The following is a 19,419-nucleotide window of genomic DNA, read 5'->3' as shown; positions in this document are numbered from 1 at the left end:
GACAGCCTCTGACAGTATGAGATGAACATCTCCTCTGCCCTGCCATGGTCTAGGCCACGTCTCTCTCTATATCCCATCTAGCTACAACCTAGACACTCACTGTGACAGCTGAGTAGTGGTGTGTGCCGTACTCTGACAGCCTCTGACAGTATGAGATGAACATCTCCTCTGCCCTGCCATGGTCTAGGCCACGTCTCTCTCTACATCCCCCCTAGCTACAGCCTAGACACTCACTGTGACAGCTGAGTAGTGGTGTGTGCCGTACTCTGACAGCCTCTGACAGTATGAGATGAACATCTCCTCTGCCCTGCCAGGGTCCAGGCCACGTCTCTCTCTGTGTAACAGTTGCAGTTCTCTCACCACTCCAGCCTCGCCTTCTCTCCACATTCCCTCTGGTAGGTAGTGCTCGGGCAGGAAATAATCTCCACAGCCATGCTCCTACGACCCATCAACACCATAAATCAATGATAAAAACCAACAAAATGTAAATTCTACACTATTGAGAGTACGTTATCTAAAACATTACCCAGACTTGGGGTATTGAGTTTTTAATGTATTACAAAACTTAGACACATAATAACTTAAAATGAAGCTTAGATAAACAATTAAGAACATCTCTCCTAAGCCAAAGTGATAATTAATAACTGCAGAAAATATTGAATTGTCCAACTTGATAGGCCTACATGGACTGAGGTTACGAGAGAAAGAGGATTAAGATTAAGTAAGGAAAAGAGCGAAGTAATGGGGATTGGAAGAGATGGAGGGTTGGTACAACATTTTAAAGTAGAGGGAGAACGGCTTAAGTTAGTCAACAAATGTACATATTTAGGCTCTGTGTTATCAAACAATGGGGGAATGGCACAAGAAATAATAGCTAGACTGGGGAAAGAAGCGGATTTTATCAAAGTATTAGCTATTAGAGAAAAGACATCTAGTCTGGGATAAAAGATACACCAAAGACTGCAAAAGTTGACATGTATAAAACTTATTATATACCGATAGTTACCCATTGTGCAGAAGTTTGGAATATAACAGAGATTTGGACTGGAGTAGGGATCAGACGGGGAAATGAAGTTTGTAAGAGGTATAAAGGGAAAAGATATTAAATAGAATTCAAAATGAAGAGTTGAGAAGAGTGTGACGCATATACCAGTACGCTATATTTTATATAGTGTAAGCATTTCGCGAAGCCGGGCTGCATGACCATCTCGTTGCCTGCCGCGACTGCATCAACGCTCTATCCCCACCTTCCTACTCTTGTCCTCCTTCTTGTCTTGGTCTATGATCCTTCGAAGAGAAAACTGTGAAATTGCTAACTCCGGGGACCGCAAACTGATAAGTTTATATTTAGTTATAATTATGTAGGATATAAGTACCAATTATGGTTGGCTAAGTCAGGAAACACCGGGGAGCCTTTTTGGCTCACCCGACCATTGAAATGTAGGGAATCACAACTTAGTTGGTTGGCTGCCTTCTGCAACCAACCTTTTCAAACATGAAAAACTAAACCACATGTTCCCAGAATGTAGCTTAGCAATTATCAATTAAATTCATACATATTTCACATTCAGTACAGTATTCAATTTACGTATTATTTCATTCACTCTGCAATATTTCTAAGTAATTATCCATGTTCAGTTCTTAGTTGGAAGGATAGGTCTACAGTTAAATAGTTAGTTAAGTTAGTGTAAATCAAAGCTGGCTAGGCAGGTGTTCTGATTTGGGTAAAGATCTCCGTCCCTCTGGTCCCCAGCAATCTTCCTAATTTTATTGGTAGCAAATTCAGCACGCTTAAGTTAAGTTTGGTCCAGACATAGCAATTCCATTTCCCGAATTCCCGCCAATATCCCATAACCGCTATATATCGCCCCCGAACCCGCGATAGCAAACAATAGTCTCCCTCCTTCCTTCTCCGCTCCCCGCTAAATATGTTCCACTACAGCTACAAGAGGAATAGTTGAAGAAAGTTTTAGAAATCAAGATTGAGATGGTTTGGCCACTTAAGAAGAAAAGAAAATGATAGAATCCCCAGAGAAATTAGTGATCTTCACATGAACGGAAGAAGACCAAGAGGAACACTTAGAAGGTGGATTGACAAGGTGAAACAAGATGTGGAAACAAGAGGAGTGCAGTGGCAGTATGAGGAGGAAGAGGAATTGTGGAGAAACAAAAGAAGATGGAGAGGCCTAGTGAACACCCAGACCCACAGATGGAGCGGGAGAGGATATGTATGTATGATTGTACAATCTTCACAGACACTTTTTGTGTTCACAATAATATTGGGTGAGTATATGCTTGGAAATAACTAAATAAGCCATTCACACACATCTAATATGATTTGACCCGAGTGAACTGTTGGATCAGCCTGATTTAACAACTTTGGGAACCCACAGATCTCTTGGAATGCCTTGTTTAGCTTTGTTACTGAAAGGATAGCAATTACAGAGCATTCGGACTAGTTTCGATCCATTTACCCAACTGAGATTCACTCATCAGACGTAAACACCAACCTTCTTATTGTTAGGCAGGGAAAATATCCTCTCAGTTACCAAGCTGTTGAGGATTCATAAGTATTTCAACCTCTAAGTATTTAAATATTAGAGAAACATTGTTCCTTTTTATTAGTTAAGGTTTTGAGCATGAAATAATAGAATGCTGGGTAAAAGAAATAGGGTAAGGATTTTTATGGATTTAAAAAAAAAACTTCACCAGTAAATAAATCGACACTTAACGCACCTCAACATTGAAGTCCCCAAACTCTGCCTGCAAGGCGAGCCCGGCAAGAGTCATCATGTCTTTAGTCTCACATCGCAACTGTCTCTCCAAAAGGCACCTTCTTAGCTGCAGATATAACAAGTGTTTCCAGCTCCATGATCTGGAAAATGATTGCAAACTTAAACATCGATAGGTTATATTTGAGAGCAGATTATTATTTGGGTAAAGAAAAACTCAAATCAAGAAGAGAAAGAATCGGTAATAGTAGTGTGCACAACGGTTACGTAAAGATAGTAATAACAACTCGAGTAGAAAATCTTAGGTAGGAGCCTTGGTGTGTGTGTCTTAAACACTTCTACGAGTGTTGTTAACACTATTTAGTTGGGTACACAACTTTACCTACGACAGTGTTTTAATTACTAAAAATCAAATCACTACTTATAGCTTCTAAGAGGGGTTATGCAGCACTCAATATTTATAAACATCCCCAAGTCAACACTTTTCCCAGCAGGTGCTCTGCAGAATTGTTCTGGCATACAGTATATGGAAAGTATGATTTTAGCTCTGACTGCTCAGAAATGTGACGCCTTTAAAATATAAAACAGTCAGCACTTGAAATATTGATCTTTAGGGAATGTAAAGTTTTGATGTTAATTCAAAACTTTACTATACAAGTAGGCCTACTTAAAATTATTATTCTGTAACAACTGAATACATAACAATAGGCCTACAGAACAATAGAATGACTAATAACTTATATTAAGTTACTTTCCAATCTTGTCAGCCAATCGACAAATAATCACTAATTAGTAGCTGATTGCCACAAGTGGAAATCAAGCTTCTGGCAATTAAGCTACCAACTAATGATTATTAGCCACAATTTTTACTCTCTAAATTATGAATTTTCAAAACCTACTGCTAATACCTACCTAGCCTAATATTACTTGGAATTAAGAAAGGCAACCTATCGAATACAATGGTAAATAATTACCTGAAACATCGTAGGGGTGTAAGGAAGAATTTGATTTTCAAATAGAGAGTAAAGCTGTAGTAAGGGTGATTTTTCTGAGTACTGTTGCCCCACCCTGATGGAGCCATCTTGTGTAGACGAACCTCTGGAGGAAGAAACATGAAGTCTCCGGACACGAGCATAGCGAGTCCCAAAGTGAAATTCTCTGAAATTCCTTCGCTCTCCACTATAACCTGGGAGGACAAAAACATTTGACCAATGAAATCATTGGATAACTAAAGTCTCACCACAACTTACATTATAATTAATAAATTTAAAAGTTGATAAAACAAAGTAGAGTAGAGAATAGTGAGCTTGTATATCCAACCATAACTTACAAGATGGATTAAACATAGCCTACTCTCTAAAAGATACGCTAGTATCATTCATTAGTATTACGCTCATTCATAGTATTAGTATCATTACGCTAGTAGTAGTCATGCTAGTATCAATCTGAAGACATTTTTAAGGTTGGTTCCATCAATTTCATGTAGAACAAGGAAGCCTGTTAACAATGTTCTTGTTTCTTGTTTTTTATTTTATTTTACATTTCAACGGACGGCTCCATTTTGATATTGGTTAACTTATGACCAAGACTTTTGTCAGTTTTAACCAATTATAAAACTATTCAATCAAGCAAAACAATTTAAATAAAGAATTACTGGTTCTTGGTGATTTAACCACAGGGTAAAACTCAGAGTAAAATCAAACCTATAATAAGATAGATAGAAACATTAATTTTAAATTAATAGACATCAGCACAAACATGAAATGTAAACAAAAACTGACTTAAGATTTTACGACAGGATGAGTAGTCTACTTGCACTATACTATTTAAAATAAGCCAAACAAGCATATGGTGCCCACTCAAGCATGGAGCCCAATACTTTGATTAACATTCTGCAGGAAACTTTTAATACCATATCTACAATTTATAACTAAAACTACAAAATACAGGAATATGACAAAAGTTACCTCAAATATCTGAGAGGCAGTGGTCGACGAGGGGTCGCAAGTAATTTCAACTTTTTGTCCATTCAAAAGAATGACAATCAATTTTCTCCTCAATGCTGGCTGAAACAGGAAAGAAGATAATTTTGAATAAATTAAATAGTAAGTTTAAGTACCTTAGATTACAAAATGTAGGCGTAACCTTCAATTTTGTCCAAGAACAAGTAACCTGACTAAGAAAATACCAAAAAGGTATATTTAACCTGGTACAATTTTTTAGACATAACTTTTTTTGGGACTTTCAGGACTTAAGCAATAGCAGATTACCGAAAATTCCTGATTACTGGGTGCCATCTAAAAGAATCTTAAACAGCTATGTACTGCGGCACTAACAGTAAACACTAGGCAAGAAGAAACAGGGGAACCAGATTTTTCCTACAGTCACCCGACAAAGTTGGCTTCCTTGTACTGTTTATAGTACAGAAAGCTGCTAATTGCTGCATATTTATACTTTGCCGTACGGTTTATACTTTGTCGTACGGTTTATACTTTGCCGCACATCAGGATTCCAACGAAACAACATAAAACAGTGTGGTTCTATTATGCACGTAATCCGTGTACGCTTGGAAATAGGTTAGCAACACTTAAAGATAATAATACTATGAGCAGCTGATTGACTATTATAACTACGATTTAACCTGTCATTTCGTGTTTATAGTTTTGGTATTTCTGAACTTTCTGGACTTTTCTTTTAAACGTTTTTAAAACATTCCTACGATCTTAATAAACAAGAAAATACCTTTAATTAAAGCATTTTTTTATGCGCGGAATCCACTTCTAATTACAAAAACATACCGAACTATATTCTCAAAACACGGAGCACATTTCTTGCCGAGGAAAAATAGCGGAGTGATATGGACCGCGGGTACTACTTTCTCTAGGGCACCATTTGTGTTGCCAGCTGAACCTAAAAACGTGTTGTATAGTGTTTGAAAGACTAATTATTCATATGCTTTATAGTGACTGTAGGAAAAATATAATGTGTAACACGAGTGAAAAAGGCCTTTGCTGCACTCGAGATCATTCCGCACGAGCCGTTGCTCTCGTGTGCAGCAAAGTGCCACTTTCACCACTAGTTACACAAATAACTATTTCATCACTGCCAAATACCCATCCTCATGCGATTGCTTGCAAACTTTGCTAAAAGCGCCCAGAAGACTTATTTAGTGTGGAAAAAACTAATTTCATATTAAATGTGTTGGATTAAATAGGATGAAAAATTAGCGAGGGCTTATTGTACGAAAGCCACTCTTTTTTCTGGAAATGCCCTGCGTTTGGTGGTAGACAATAGTTATTTCAATTATGTATAGTCCACTTTAATAACTTACAACTAATAAAATTTTAAATATAATCTGTAGGCACCAGTACTTCTCCTATGTAAGTAACCTAAAAATTAGATGTTTTTTCCAGTTTGCAAAGTAAATAGTTTGGTCCCAGTAGTCGTAAACTAGAATCACCCAGAGAAGTAAGATACAGACAACACACACACGTATGACACAACTGTGCGCTTTGAGCTCTGGTATGTTGTGCCGGAAATATACTTGTGACGAGTAAAAGGAGCCTGAATGGCAAGCACTGTGCGGAAATTCTTATTGCACAGGGTCTTCCTCGACCATGAGCATAGTAGTAGTACATGAGGACGAGGGGGCGGTGTGAAATCACCCAACACTTTTTAATTTGTAAATTTCCTCTGGACCTTACGTCTCTGTGACTCACCATAAAAAGGTATAATAATTAAGGTATATTTATAAAATGTCGTTACCTTTACATCTCCCACATGTATGACTCTCGGTGGGTTGGCAGCCCTGACTACAAACTCCGGTCCGATGCATGTAGTCGGCCCTCGGTATTTGTCCTGTCTCGGGTTGTTCCTGTCTACCTCGTACAACCTGGACGGTGCTCGCTGTACTGGGTGACGTTTCTTCTCCGTTCTGGAAATACAATTATAACTTGGTACTCTACAACATGTAATGAAAAAAAACAACAAATTATAAACAATCATTGCTTACAGCTTTGGTTATTATTATTATAAAGGTTATTATTTATAAAGGTGAGAAATATTTGAATCAATGGTTTGAGCAGGGGAATACAAATGTGGTTTTATATCCATAAGGTAAATTTGAAAAAGCCTAAGCCTACATTAAGATTTTAAAAAAATTAAATAAGCTTTAATTTCACCATCAACGGCCATAACATTGTGGCCTTAGTTTTGTGAAATAGGGTTTCATTGAAGAGAAATCTTTTCCCTTCAATCTATAGTACTCTAAATGAGGAGCTAAGTTATCAAGATCAACATGTTTACTGTTAGCCTACCACGTGAGTTTGATTTTAACGGTGTTGATTTTACCAAGATTTTTTCAGGTAGGGTAGGCCTAATGAGATCAATATAAAAGTAAATATTGCTTAGGTATAGTAAATTATCTTTAAGTATAAAAGAGGATGTTTGTATATATATATACATATATATACTAGCTGTAACCCGCGGGCTTTGCCCCGTTTTACTTCATAAGTGAGCTCGTTCGCATGGCTCAATCACGTCCTGGATGAAGTTCGTTCGCTACGCTCACTCTGGAGCTTGTTCGCTGCGCTCACTGTGCACACTGATGACCAGCCACCCTGTATATTTATTTGGCAGTGATAAACTCAGATAACTTCTTTTCTGTCATTCGCCTATTGGGTCTGATGATGATTGGAGTGTCCAATCGAAATCGATCACCACTTACCATCTTTTTTGTATATTTACCGTCTTGTGAGTAACAGTATAAGCGTAAATATATGTTTTAAGTGTTATAAGACATTTCTTTTATTTACTTTCCATAAACTCAGACACCGCTGAACCGATTGCCACGAAACTTGGTACATACGTGTAGAATTTCATGGAATAGGTTTATACACCATCAATTTCGTGATCCGTCCAATCGGCTTTACCCCAGTGGCTCTGGAGTTTCCCATGTTAAGCTTATGAGAAATGGAATTAATGAATCTTAACAGCTGTTTCAATTAAACAAGTTGGTTCTGTTCTATGATGTTCAATAGCATTAAAGTTACAAGGATTACCAACAGGATGCAGCACTATTATTTCTTTTACATTTATGACAACAGCTAATTTGCAACCAAAAGGTGAGTGAGCATAGCGAACAAACTTCAACTTGGAGGCGAGTTAGCGTAGTGAACGAGCTAATCTGAAGGCAAGTGAGCGTAGCGAACGAGCTCCAACCTAAAGGTGAGTGAGCGTAGCGAACGAACTTCAACCAGGACGTGATTGAGCCATGCGAACGAGATCATCTTGAAAATTAAGAAGTTAAACGGGGCAAAGCCCGCGGGTTACAGCTAGTATAAATATATGCATTTTATCACAGTTAGGAATTGTGAGAGAAAAAAATTACATGAATACAAACTACACATGTATTACTGTTAAAAAGTAGGCCTAACCATATAATGATGAAAACAAAACACAAGGTGTGACACAAGGATCTAAAGCGCCGGGATCTCTGAGCAGGAGAGGTGGCACATGGTGTCGTCCATGCAACACGACCATTACTCCTACTGAGTATTGGGATAGTAGGGGAGGAATTTAAAAAGTGAATTGAATTAAGTCAGTTCCTAGTAAGATGTGTGTGAGGTACTGTGATTTCTGCAACAGCCACCCAGCTAAACAACATCTTTTAACAATAAAGATAACAAGCGCCTAGAGGAAAACTTTGTGAAGTATCTCTTAGTCTTAAAGTAAAGTAAGTATCAGTTGAAACTGCCAACCTTAGTGTCTGTAGTCCAGATTTAACAGGGATGTGTGGCGAAGGTAGGGTAGAACCTTTCTTGTGAGCAGACCCAACCTCTTGTACCACACGCGGCCATGTACCAGACACATTCTGTGGAACAACAATCTTACAATTATTTGACATTGGCAAGGCTTTAGGCCACACTTATCTTTTGTCTTTGCTTTTTAAAAATTACACATAAGTACACATTGGTTTGTCAGTCTCCTATTTTAGTGATATATTAACACGTACGCTGTGGTTTCGTGATAACAAAAAGGCCGATTGAAAAGTGAATTGCATCAAAAATACAAACAAAACCGACACTATTACGCAGCGACAATAACAATGATCCACTCCGAATGTTGGCCTCAAACTGACTGTTTCAGTATCAGTGATGGGAGGGGTCGGTTTGGACTGCAATGGACAACCCATCAGGCCCTGGACGAATTCAACCACTCAGCAGCCACAGTAACCACTCCATGCACATTTTAGATTGTAGGCAATCAAACTTATAAGCAAGTTTAAGTACGGGCTTAATTAATATTTTATGATCCTACAGGCTAAAAACCTTTGTCAAGAACTTTTAAACTTACATTACAACTGCTGTGACAGGGAGTATTCATTATTGCTGGTGTGGAAAACGCCAAACCAAGCTTCTTTGTTGTAGGCCTTCAAAGCATTCAGTATTTCATCTGTTCCACGATGCATCAACCACTGTAAACAAACAAAAATGTATGAAGTTAAAGCCTAGGCCTATATACAAGGAGGTTTTTTTTAAAAACAGTATATTAGAAGGTTTTGTTGGCAAAAAATGTCAAGCATGGTAACAGCTCTAAAAATAAAGCTAGATTTCTTCATTAGTGTGAAGAAGTGGAACCACTTTTGAATATAAAGTGGTACTGTAGGTACAACAAATTTAAGCCTAGTAGGCTATGTAAACCTCAAATAGGATGTCTTATTTATTGGAGACGTTAAATAGCACATCATATTGTATGACACTACAAATATTTTTCAAATAAGTTACGGTATCTATTTGGTGGCGCCACTAGATAGTGGCCCGTGTAAATTACATGGGGTCGCTAGTCATACCAGGAAAAAGATCCAGTCAGAGCTTTATGATTTCTAGCTAGGTTAAATCAAGCAGCTTAAGTTGGTGTTTAATTATTTAAATTTCATTGAATAACTTATGACAGTGCAGGGAACCTTTGAAATGAAATGAAATGAAATGAAATTTATTTTCCTTTAAGCACTGTACAAAATGCAATGGGCATCGTCAAAAAATACACTTGTCACTATAGGCTATACAATCATTATGCAAAACTTAACCTAAGAAAAACCAAGCAAACACAGCACGCAAAATAGGCTTAAGTTATACTCACATTTGCTCGAATACTTTGTGAAAGAATCAAAGGCAAGTTATTCTAACCTCTTGGTTTTAACCCTTAAGCATGCACGCACGTCTTTTTACACTGGAGCATGCACAGGGGTCTAAAGGACGCCCAAATAAAAATGGGTATAGAAAAATGTTTTTGATATTTAACTCTTGAAAACTTTAGACAAAATATCTATAGGCTATTCATTTTCTCATAAATTGTAACATAAATTTTATGATCCTTTTATTCATTTGAAAATAAAAGTTTGAACCTTTAATTTTTTCATGATGAAATGTAGTAGCCTAATAATGGTGTTAAAGAGGGAGAAATCGTAGTTAAACAAGTGTTTAGGATATTTCAAACAAGTATTACCTATTTTATTTTTAATCTTACAAAAGTATAATAGACATTTTGTAAAAAAACCATGTAAGCTGTAATGAATTAATACATTTTCCGGTTTGTAGAAAATACCACTGTACAAAAAATAAAAAACTTTTTTCGATAATGTAAGCTATATTTTTCTTTAAACATACTCGTCCAGTGGTTCGTTTAGAAGTTCTTTGAACTCACTTCACAAATATTTTACATTCGTCCCTGGCCCATTGGTTTTTTTTTCAGGTTTTACACTTAAATTTAGTCTTGGCGTCTTTTTGTTGTGGGAAGATGGTGCACCGCGCCTTTGCACAGGGAGGCTAGATCAGTTGATTCCATGGTTGGACATTTCTATGTAATTGGTTTACAGATTCTAAGTTTTTCGAACAATATGAACTTATATTGTGCATAGAGAGTGCAAGTGGAGTAATTGACTAATTACTTTAGCCTACTTACTAAGCCATAAATAAGTTTAAAATTTAAAGTTATAATTAAATCTAATCTAGGGCCTACATAGGCCTATTAATAGGCAAGCATGTTTCTTTAAAACCTTTTTTCTCCACTTGTGTGCATCGCAGGGAAAAATTATGTACATAGGCCTACTGTTAGAAAGATATTTTTCTGTAGATGTGCAGAATCCCTTTATAACTTAAATTAAAATAGGCCTAAGCTCAAAAATAAGAACAAAAAAAAAATAATAATAATAACTTGGGCCTTGGTTGCTATGCTGGTGATAAAATAAAAAAATGTCTAATAATAGCCTAAACATAAAATCAAAACGAATGGAAGAAATTCCAATCAAGTATTTAATTACATTTTGGTGTAAAAATAGAGATATTTTTGGTTGATTTTTCTACTAAACTGGACGACCTCTAAGTTAGTTAGGTATAATAGGTAAACTGAGTGTGACATTTTCAGGTATTTCGGATAAAAACAAGACATTTCCAAATGTCACAGAACAACATAATATTAAAATTGAACTGACGTAATTCTAGTGACAAACTAGGTTTTCACTTAAACTAAGTTCAAATTCAAATTTAAGTTAAACTTAAGTTAAGCCGAATGTGGCATGACACTAAGTTACCAACTGGCATGGCTAGTGACGCCTCTGCTACATAACATAGACAAACAGAATTATACTGTCAGCCATGATGGCGCACACCGCTGGGAGCGCCGTGTGGTTACTTAGCGGGTACACCGTCACTACATGGCGCTCCCAGCGGTATGCGCCAGAACCTATGGTAACCGCAGCACGGCTGACGGTCTATATTTAATTCTTTTTGTCTATGTACATACTTATGTGTAAACCTAGTTTTAATGCAGTGGTAAGTTCCTGTCTTGTTTTACTTAGGCCTGTAGGCATTTTTTAATTGTTCCTAAAATAAGCCTTTGCAAACAAAAGTTGTTTTGGTTGTGATTATTTCATTATTGAGACTTTAATTGACTGAATGTAAAGTTACTGGCATTATTCTTTCAGAGAGCCGGAAGCCCTCCCCCTATTTGGTGACAGCACTGTGAAAAGCGTCTTGCTTATGTTCTAGGTTAAGTTTTGCCAAAAGCACTATAGGCCTATAACATTTCCCAAAGTAGGCTAGATGGGTTCATAAGGATTAGCCTATGGTACCGGATTCTTAGCAACATAGGCCTATAAGCTAGAATTTCGACGCTTTAATGCTGATTCCCTCCATAGGTCTAATCTTGGCTGCATTCTTCATAAGTTAGGTTAGGAAAATTATGAAGATTCAGACTCAACACTTTTAACTACAACCGATATTTTACTAATATAACAAAAAGTTTAGCAAATGAGGCAATCGTTTTTGAAGTACAAGCAATGAACTTTGTTTATATTTTATGAGATCACAAAACATTTCAAGCAGGTGAACACGAGAAGATTGAATAGCCTACAATAACATGTAAACCTACCTTTGTAACAGACATAACACTTTGTTTGTTTGGTTGGATATGAAAACATGTCGTACAAATGTAAACAATAATTATGTGGAACTAATACACATTATTTGAAATAACATTTAAGAAAAACGCAAATTTACCAACCCACAGCAAAGTTCTATCACTTTTAGAACATTGAGCCACAACAAACCTGAACCTGACGACATTTCAAACAATTTGACAACAACAAAGGAAAGGGCCATATCGTATTAAGCATGTTAGCCAACCTCCCTACTCATAGCTCAAAATAAAGTTATAGATTTACTAGTTACACAAATAATAAAAAAGTAAATACCGAAACGAGACCGCGTGTTTGGTTGTTTTTTTATTACAGACTAGCTGTAACCCGCGGGCTTTGCCCCGTTTAACTTCTTAATTTTCAAGATGATCTCGTTCGCATGGCTCAATCACGTCCTGGTTGAAGTTCGTTCGCTACGCTCACTCACCTTTAGGTTGGAGCTCGTTTGCTACGCTCACTCACCTTTGAAAATTATTTCTCATTATTTATTTTAATCACAGGAAAGCTTGCGGTTTTAGAACACTGGTGTATTTTTTTTTCGGTGGTTCGAAGTGTTCGAATGTGTGTGAATTTGCTGGGTATTGGGACTGGGTAAATGAGTGGTTATAGTGCTCGCCCTAGGAGGATTAACATTAAGGAGAGGGCACGCGAATAGGGATATACATGTTGCGTTGAAGTAACACTACTATGACTTATATAGGGGCACGCGGAGCCGTAAAAAGCCGTCGCGATAACATGGGAGGGATAGGGGAAAACGCGACGTGCGCTGTTTCGAATCTGCTGAAAGCACAAAATACGTCAAATAAAATGACACTTATAATAATATATTTACGCTTATTCTGTTTACTCAAAAGACAGCAAATACCTAAAAGATGGTAAGTGGTGATCGATTTTGATTGGACACTGGACAATGCAATCATCATCAGATCCAAAATAGGCAAATGATTCGCGCTATATTGGGTCTTATGATGATTGGGTGTTTGGAGTGTATGTTTGGAGTTGGTATCTATGATGGTGCATACCACAGCATAGTTTCTCAACTAAACTTCTCATGCCTGCATAGTTTTCTAATCTTGCTTACACTCATCCGTGCCGTTTATTTTGTCACAGTGCCAACATACCTATGGTAAGATGGCCAACAGTGATTGTTTGGTTGAATTACGTTCCACCAAATCAAAGGGCGTGTTGTTTTGTCTCTATACGAGTGGCCTGTAAATATTGCAGCGAATTGGTGCGCTGATCGACTTCTTCTCCGGTACGGCCGCTTCGTTTAAAAGATGGGCCGATGTTGTGCTAAAATTGGGGGTACAGTAATATGTTTCGGAGTCCAAAGAAACTAGGGAGTTTCTGTTCTAAACAGTTGTAAATTTCGTTTGTGCCAATCGTATCGATCGAAATTAATTATTCATCGATTGATTGATGAGGTAAGGTGTTAACCTATTTGTTGTCGATCGCTCGACATATCGATGGTATTAATGTAGACTACTGTATAACACAATCGTTATAGACGAAATAATTGAATCACAGCTGTTTATTTGCATTAGCAGAATTGAAAACAAGCTGGAAGTCGTTTTGAGAGGTTATATTTACATAAAAATTATTTCGTTTTCTTGCTTAGTTGCTTTTAATGTAATGATTATTTTTGTAATGATGCAATATGACGAAAAATATAGTTCACCACACGGGCAAAAGGTGTCTTTTTAACCCTCGCTCATCTTCCGACCTCGGGTCAAAAAGAGTCACTTTAGGCTCTAGTGATGAAATATACAATTTTTAAAACGTTTTTATTAGCTTGATTTCTTGTCTGTTCGGTACAAATTTTGCAATGAGCTTGAGTCTTGAAACTTGAAACATAGCAGCTCACAAATGGATGACAATGCAATATTAAATCATTTTATTTTCACATTTCCGTTGGGCTATACGCCCCATGGGCTTCCAAATGTTCAATGTTTACATTTTGGAGAATGTGAATAGTCAAATATATCAAATGAAGCCAGCTACTTGAAATTGAATTTGAAAGTTTGTTCCCAGAGCAGAGGTTAAAAGGTACAGAGGTCTCGAGAGATTTTACAAATATTTAAGAAACATTTCAAAGTAAAGATAAAACATCTGATCACAGATAAAAAGGTATTGGTTTTAACAGGCCAGTTAATATATTTCGTACCAGGGCAGAAAATTAAGTTTTTCCGGCTCGAGATAGTTCGTCTCCAACTTAAAACAATCGAGAGCAACAAAACAGTTCGGTCCGTGATATGAACGCTATTTTTCACCACATTATACCCTATTACCACTATTCACCACAATAATAATGCACACTGAATCAACACAACTACAACTTTGAGTTTATGTGAAGAAATAATTCGAGGAATCAGCAAAAATAATAATAAATAGTTGCTAGGCAGCATAAAAAATACTTGTTAGATTTAAAACGAAAAACGTTGGGAAAATGCAGTAGATAATAATAAAGAGGGGGTATTCGTAAACATTACAAACCCCATCTGTTGGCTGTATATCCTTGGAATATTGTATTTTAGAGAGAAACAATTCAAATTTAATTCTAGAGGTAAAATATCACACAAAACGTCGCGTAGTGTCCGTGAAACGATCAACTACGGTGTGTTTGGAAATCTGTTATACGGCGACGTGCCACGAATGACGCCCGAGAGCACATTTATATGCTGGTCTGTTTCGTACACTTCTGTGAATTTACATTCGGGTATACCACGAGTTTGGTTATAATAAAAACTAACGAGAACCAATAATTTACGTTAAATACGGCAGTGTTACTTTATGTAGGTACCCCAATTAGCATCACGCATAATTATTGGTTATAGTCATCCTGAAATAATAATAGAAACGATTTTCGTGGAGAAAGTTCCTCAATGCAGAGAAAGTTCTTCTCGTGTGAGAAAACTGTATTTTTAATTTTAGAAAATTATGTATAGCTTGAGGAGGGCCCCAAACCACCGTGTCACATGATCAGACGGTTAAAACACATTGGTGATTGGCGGGATTTGAACCCGGAGGTTCAAGATTACTATTATAAAGTGTCCCACTCCCCAGCCATTGAACAAACAAAGCAAATTCCTATAACGACTTACATTCATACTACCCCAGTTTAGTTGAGACTATGTGATTTCAAGAGGTCGAATATGGGATGTATTTTCTTTAAACTAAAATAGTTTATGCATTCCAATTCTTTACAAAGATTTTATATAACCCGGAATCTTCATCTTTAGACTCGATATATAACGTCATTTAATAATTAAAACTTTTACTATTAACCTCGAATTTTATTTGGAGTATTGCTACAAGCTAAAACCTACAAAATGTAAATTTATCTGTACTTCATCAATATGCATTTTATGTTATTAAAGCCAACATGTTATTAAGTAACATGGTATTAATTGTTTATGTTATTTATGTTATTTTATTTTATGTTATGTATTTATGTTATTTTGGCTATTAATGAAGTAAAAAGCTTGATATTACTGTTTGAAATTCAATTATATCAGAAATTTACTGCCTTTTGTTGGTGGATTTTATCACAGACAAGGAAAAAACTTAGTCAATGATTTTATTTTTCACGAGATTCGCCAAATTTCACAGAATAAAGAGAAAAAATTTGCCCTAAATTCTAGACGGTTGTTGTTCCAAATAGCTTATTTTATAAGCTTACTTTACGGAGTTAACCTAGAGAAAATAATAGGCTACATGCTTCAACAAGTCCGATTAGAATCCAACATTTGCATAGACTCCCGGGACAAACGTGACAATACATTCGACGACCGTTCTAATGGAATTATTGGTTCGACGAAGGTTACATCCGCGACTCGTTGTTCCGCATCGATGAATCTATATTTTAACGTATAAAAGTTACTTGAATCCAGATATTGGTTTTGACTGGAGATACACCATTGAAGCAACAATGTTTCCATTTTGGAATGAAAATAAACTTATTTTAATTGAAAAACTGACAAAGCTGCTATAAAATGTTCTAAAGCAAAAATGTTTTCATCCTGAATCATCATTTTAACCAGAATTAAAAAAAATGCACTAAACCGAAACTGGAATCAGCAAAGATGTTTACCAAATGAACCCGTTTTGAATTATATTCATTTATCGTTGTCAAAAGTTTCAGGTTCCACCGAGATTTGAACTCGGATCGCTGGATTCAGAGTCCAGAGTGCTAACCGTTACACCATGGAACCTCTTAGTTGGTGGTAATTCAATAAGCTATTTAATTTCCATACGGATCTTTTTACACTGGCAATTAAAATGTTGAGAGTAAAAAATTATATCATAACATTTTTTTGGGGATGTGACGTGGGAAGGGACTTTATTTCGACCATTCAGTAAGCAAAATGATGGCTTCGCCTTTGCTTGCCTGTGCATAATGTAAAACTAAACTTGTATAAATGTAATTGTGAGCTTGTCGAGGACCCACATTAACAATTTATTGTATATTTAAACTTTACAACTAAATGGCTTAGTAACCATAAATTTTTCTTTTAAATAGTTTTTTTTTGTTTTAACTCCATCAAAGTAGAATATACTTAGAAAATACATAGACAATTTGAAGACAGCCAATTTGCAAACTATTTATATTTTTATGCTATTTTTGTATTTTCTTTGACTGTGGTAGTAATGCGAACTTATTTCCTGTACAATGGTTTTTAAATACTTAAGATGAGAAATTGCAAATAAAAAAGTTGTATAAATACAATCGATACCTTGGTATGATACAATTTTTTTCATAAAATTCGTTGTATTACATATTTTAGACTATTTAAAAATAAAACGACTTTTTATGAAAACCAAAATCTTTTGGAAATCACAATCATAATCATAATCACAGTCACTCAAAATTTCAATTAATTTAACAAGTGATTGGCATCTCTGTGAGTAAGATTCAGTCATCTTCAGAATATCCAACAGGATGACTTTTATTTCTTTGTATGTACAAACTATTAAACTGGTTAATGTAATAGAATATTAGTAGTCATTAAACATGTTTCCATCTAAGTCTACTTTAAAGGAAGGTTAAAGTTGATAATTTCTTTGAAATGCAGTGGGCGCGCTCTAATTATCAAGTTTGTTCAGCGAAAGTTTTGATAATGAGAACGAAACGATATCTTGCATTGTTAACTAACTTTGGAAACTTGAAGTTACAATATTTCAGGTTTACAAAGAGATACAATCTTTTGAGGTTATGTGCTATAAAGTTACTTAGAAATAATTACAAAAAGTTAAAACTATTAAGTTTGAGGTTATGTGCTCCTTAACACACAATATGAATATCAAGAAAAAGAGTATCTTTGATTTTTAAGTTAGGCCTATTATCTACAAAATGTTGAGTCTTTAAAAAGACAATCCTACGAAATATTGTTCTTAATACTGTTCTTGTATTGAATCAATATTTAATTATTAACACTATATACACCAGGAAAAACCCAATAAACTGATGAAAAATTATAAAAAAACATTAAAAGACCTTATTAGCTACGAATAGTTTACTTTACCGACAACAGTACAGAAATTACTCGTACAGTAAACAATTTAAAAGAGGGTTTTCTCGTGTTGAACTTTGAAAAGGTCATGTTTGATAATAGTACATATGGTGCAATTAATTTTGGCACTCATACAGGCTGATGAAAAAGTCATCAATGGGCAATACCTTTGACTTTGATTCATAGAACTAGATATTCCATCTATATGGTTATCGCCAGTTTTTATTAACCAACATGGAAGTAGAGTTCTTTTTTTAATAAAATTTGACAGCTGGTGGTAGAGATGGGATGTCCACTTCAGTATGAAAAGTCAATGGTAAAATGGCCAATGTTCTGGATTGGGTCACTTTACTATTATCATTTAAAGTATTACCAACATGTCAGCACTGAGTTAAATTGTTATTACCTACGACCGTTTTTTAAAGCAGCCGTTTCAGTTCAGTCCTTAGAATTAAAAATTTTCTCATAACAGCATTGTTAACTTTCATAACAGCATAGTTTTACTCATAACAACACGGGTATCGGACCAATGAGATTGAGAGAGAAGAAGTAAAATTGTAATGGTTCAAACTTCAACTAATCAGCTGATCAGTCCAATTTAATTGTTGAGTGGTGCAAATTAGTGTCTAATACAATGTTTCGTTGCATCACTTGCAGTAGCAATGAGAGGTTACAAACGAAAAAATTACCTCTCTTTAGAAGTTATGAGTAGTGATTTTTACTCATTAAAACTCTGTCGTAGGTAAAGTAGAGTACGCAAATCGCGTAAATAGTGTCAAAGACAATATCTTCATGCAATCGTTGTGTAAACTACTACTGTATTACGATTTTATTTATTTGCAGCCAGTTAAGTGTTAATAAAAGCCTTACTATTTAAACTCACAGGCCAAATAACAATTCGTCATTTTCTTTATGTTACCGAAAATCAAACGTCAACGAAACCTTCTCTTACAATTTATTTGTGTGAGTTCAACAAAAACAGCTGATCGTGCAATCAAGCCAGTAATCTTTGAACGGTTGGCCGAAGGATCAGCTGACTTGATTGTTATCCGATCCATCACCAGAGTTAGAGTGTATTGTCTAGACTTTCCATTGATAGAATTTACTTCCGTTTAGGTTACCCGGAAATGCAATACAGTATATCAGTTTACTATGTGTATGTCGAAACTCACTTTGTGAATTAAAATACTTCGTTAACGGTTTTAGTGTAATTAAAATCACTGATTTCTTTAAGTAAATTTTATACCAGATAAAGGAATAATAACAATTATTTCCCTTGTCTGTGATTGTATACCAGTAGTTTATTTTCATCGTAAACTTTGAATGTTTAATTATGCATGTTTTCTATATGGAACACAGGACACTACTGTAGTTGTTTATTAAATGAATTCGCATTTGAGTTTCTCATTGAGATTACCATTATTTAAGCTGTATTTTCTCTTATGTCGTTGTAACTACGACAGTTGATGAGGCACACTCGACTATTTAGTTTTCAATTACTATTTTTTTTGAGTTAGTTTGATTGATAAATAATTAAAAAAACATGCTGCTCCACAGTGTTGAAATAAATACAGGGTGGCACAGAGAAACGGGAAATTTTCAAGTCGTTGTTGGTACACCTGTATGTCTTGTAGGAGTGAGAAACGAAAGTCATAACGCCAAGTACTAATCGACATTTAGTTGAGATGGAGCAGTGGAGTGG

At 35.8% G+C, this 19,419-nt stretch overlaps 1 protein-coding gene and 1 non-coding gene across 2 annotated transcripts in view; both read right to left on the bottom strand.

The window, feature by feature from the left end:
• Positions 1–222: 222 nt before the first annotated feature.
• The window catches only part of LOC128989220 (tyrosine-protein phosphatase non-receptor type 13-like), a 360,305-nt gene continuing 341,108 nt past the window's right edge, over positions 223–19,419 (bottom strand). Inside the window, exons 3-9 of the mRNA XM_054411093.1 lie at positions 9,087–9,207; positions 8,492–8,604; positions 6,498–6,666; positions 4,700–4,798; positions 3,707–3,918; positions 2,737–2,875; positions 223–438 (exon numbers count right to left, since the gene is read on the bottom strand). Of these exons, the coding sequence (XP_054267068.1) occupies positions 223–438; positions 2,737–2,875; positions 3,707–3,918; positions 4,700–4,798; positions 6,498–6,666; positions 8,492–8,604; positions 9,087–9,116 (978 nt within the window). The 5' untranslated portion in view covers positions 9,117–9,207. The remainder of the gene's footprint in view (positions 439–2,736; positions 2,876–3,706; positions 3,919–4,699; positions 4,799–6,497; positions 6,667–8,491; positions 8,605–9,086; positions 9,208–19,419) is intronic.
• Positions 16,347–16,418, bottom strand: Trnaq-cug (transfer RNA glutamine (anticodon CUG)). The gene has a single exon. It is a non-coding gene; the product is annotated as a tRNA-Gln (tRNA).

This window comes from Macrosteles quadrilineatus, unplaced genomic scaffold (genome assembly GCF_028750875.1).
Source record: "Macrosteles quadrilineatus isolate MER2022 unplaced genomic scaffold, UCM_ALF_1.0 Scaffold_3__2_contigs__length_128488019, whole genome shotgun sequence".
Taxonomy (NCBI): Eukaryota; Metazoa; Arthropoda; class Insecta; order Hemiptera; family Cicadellidae; genus Macrosteles; species Macrosteles quadrilineatus.
The sequence above is the reverse complement of the archived record's forward strand: the minus strand, read 5'-3'. Positions and strand labels throughout refer to the sequence as shown.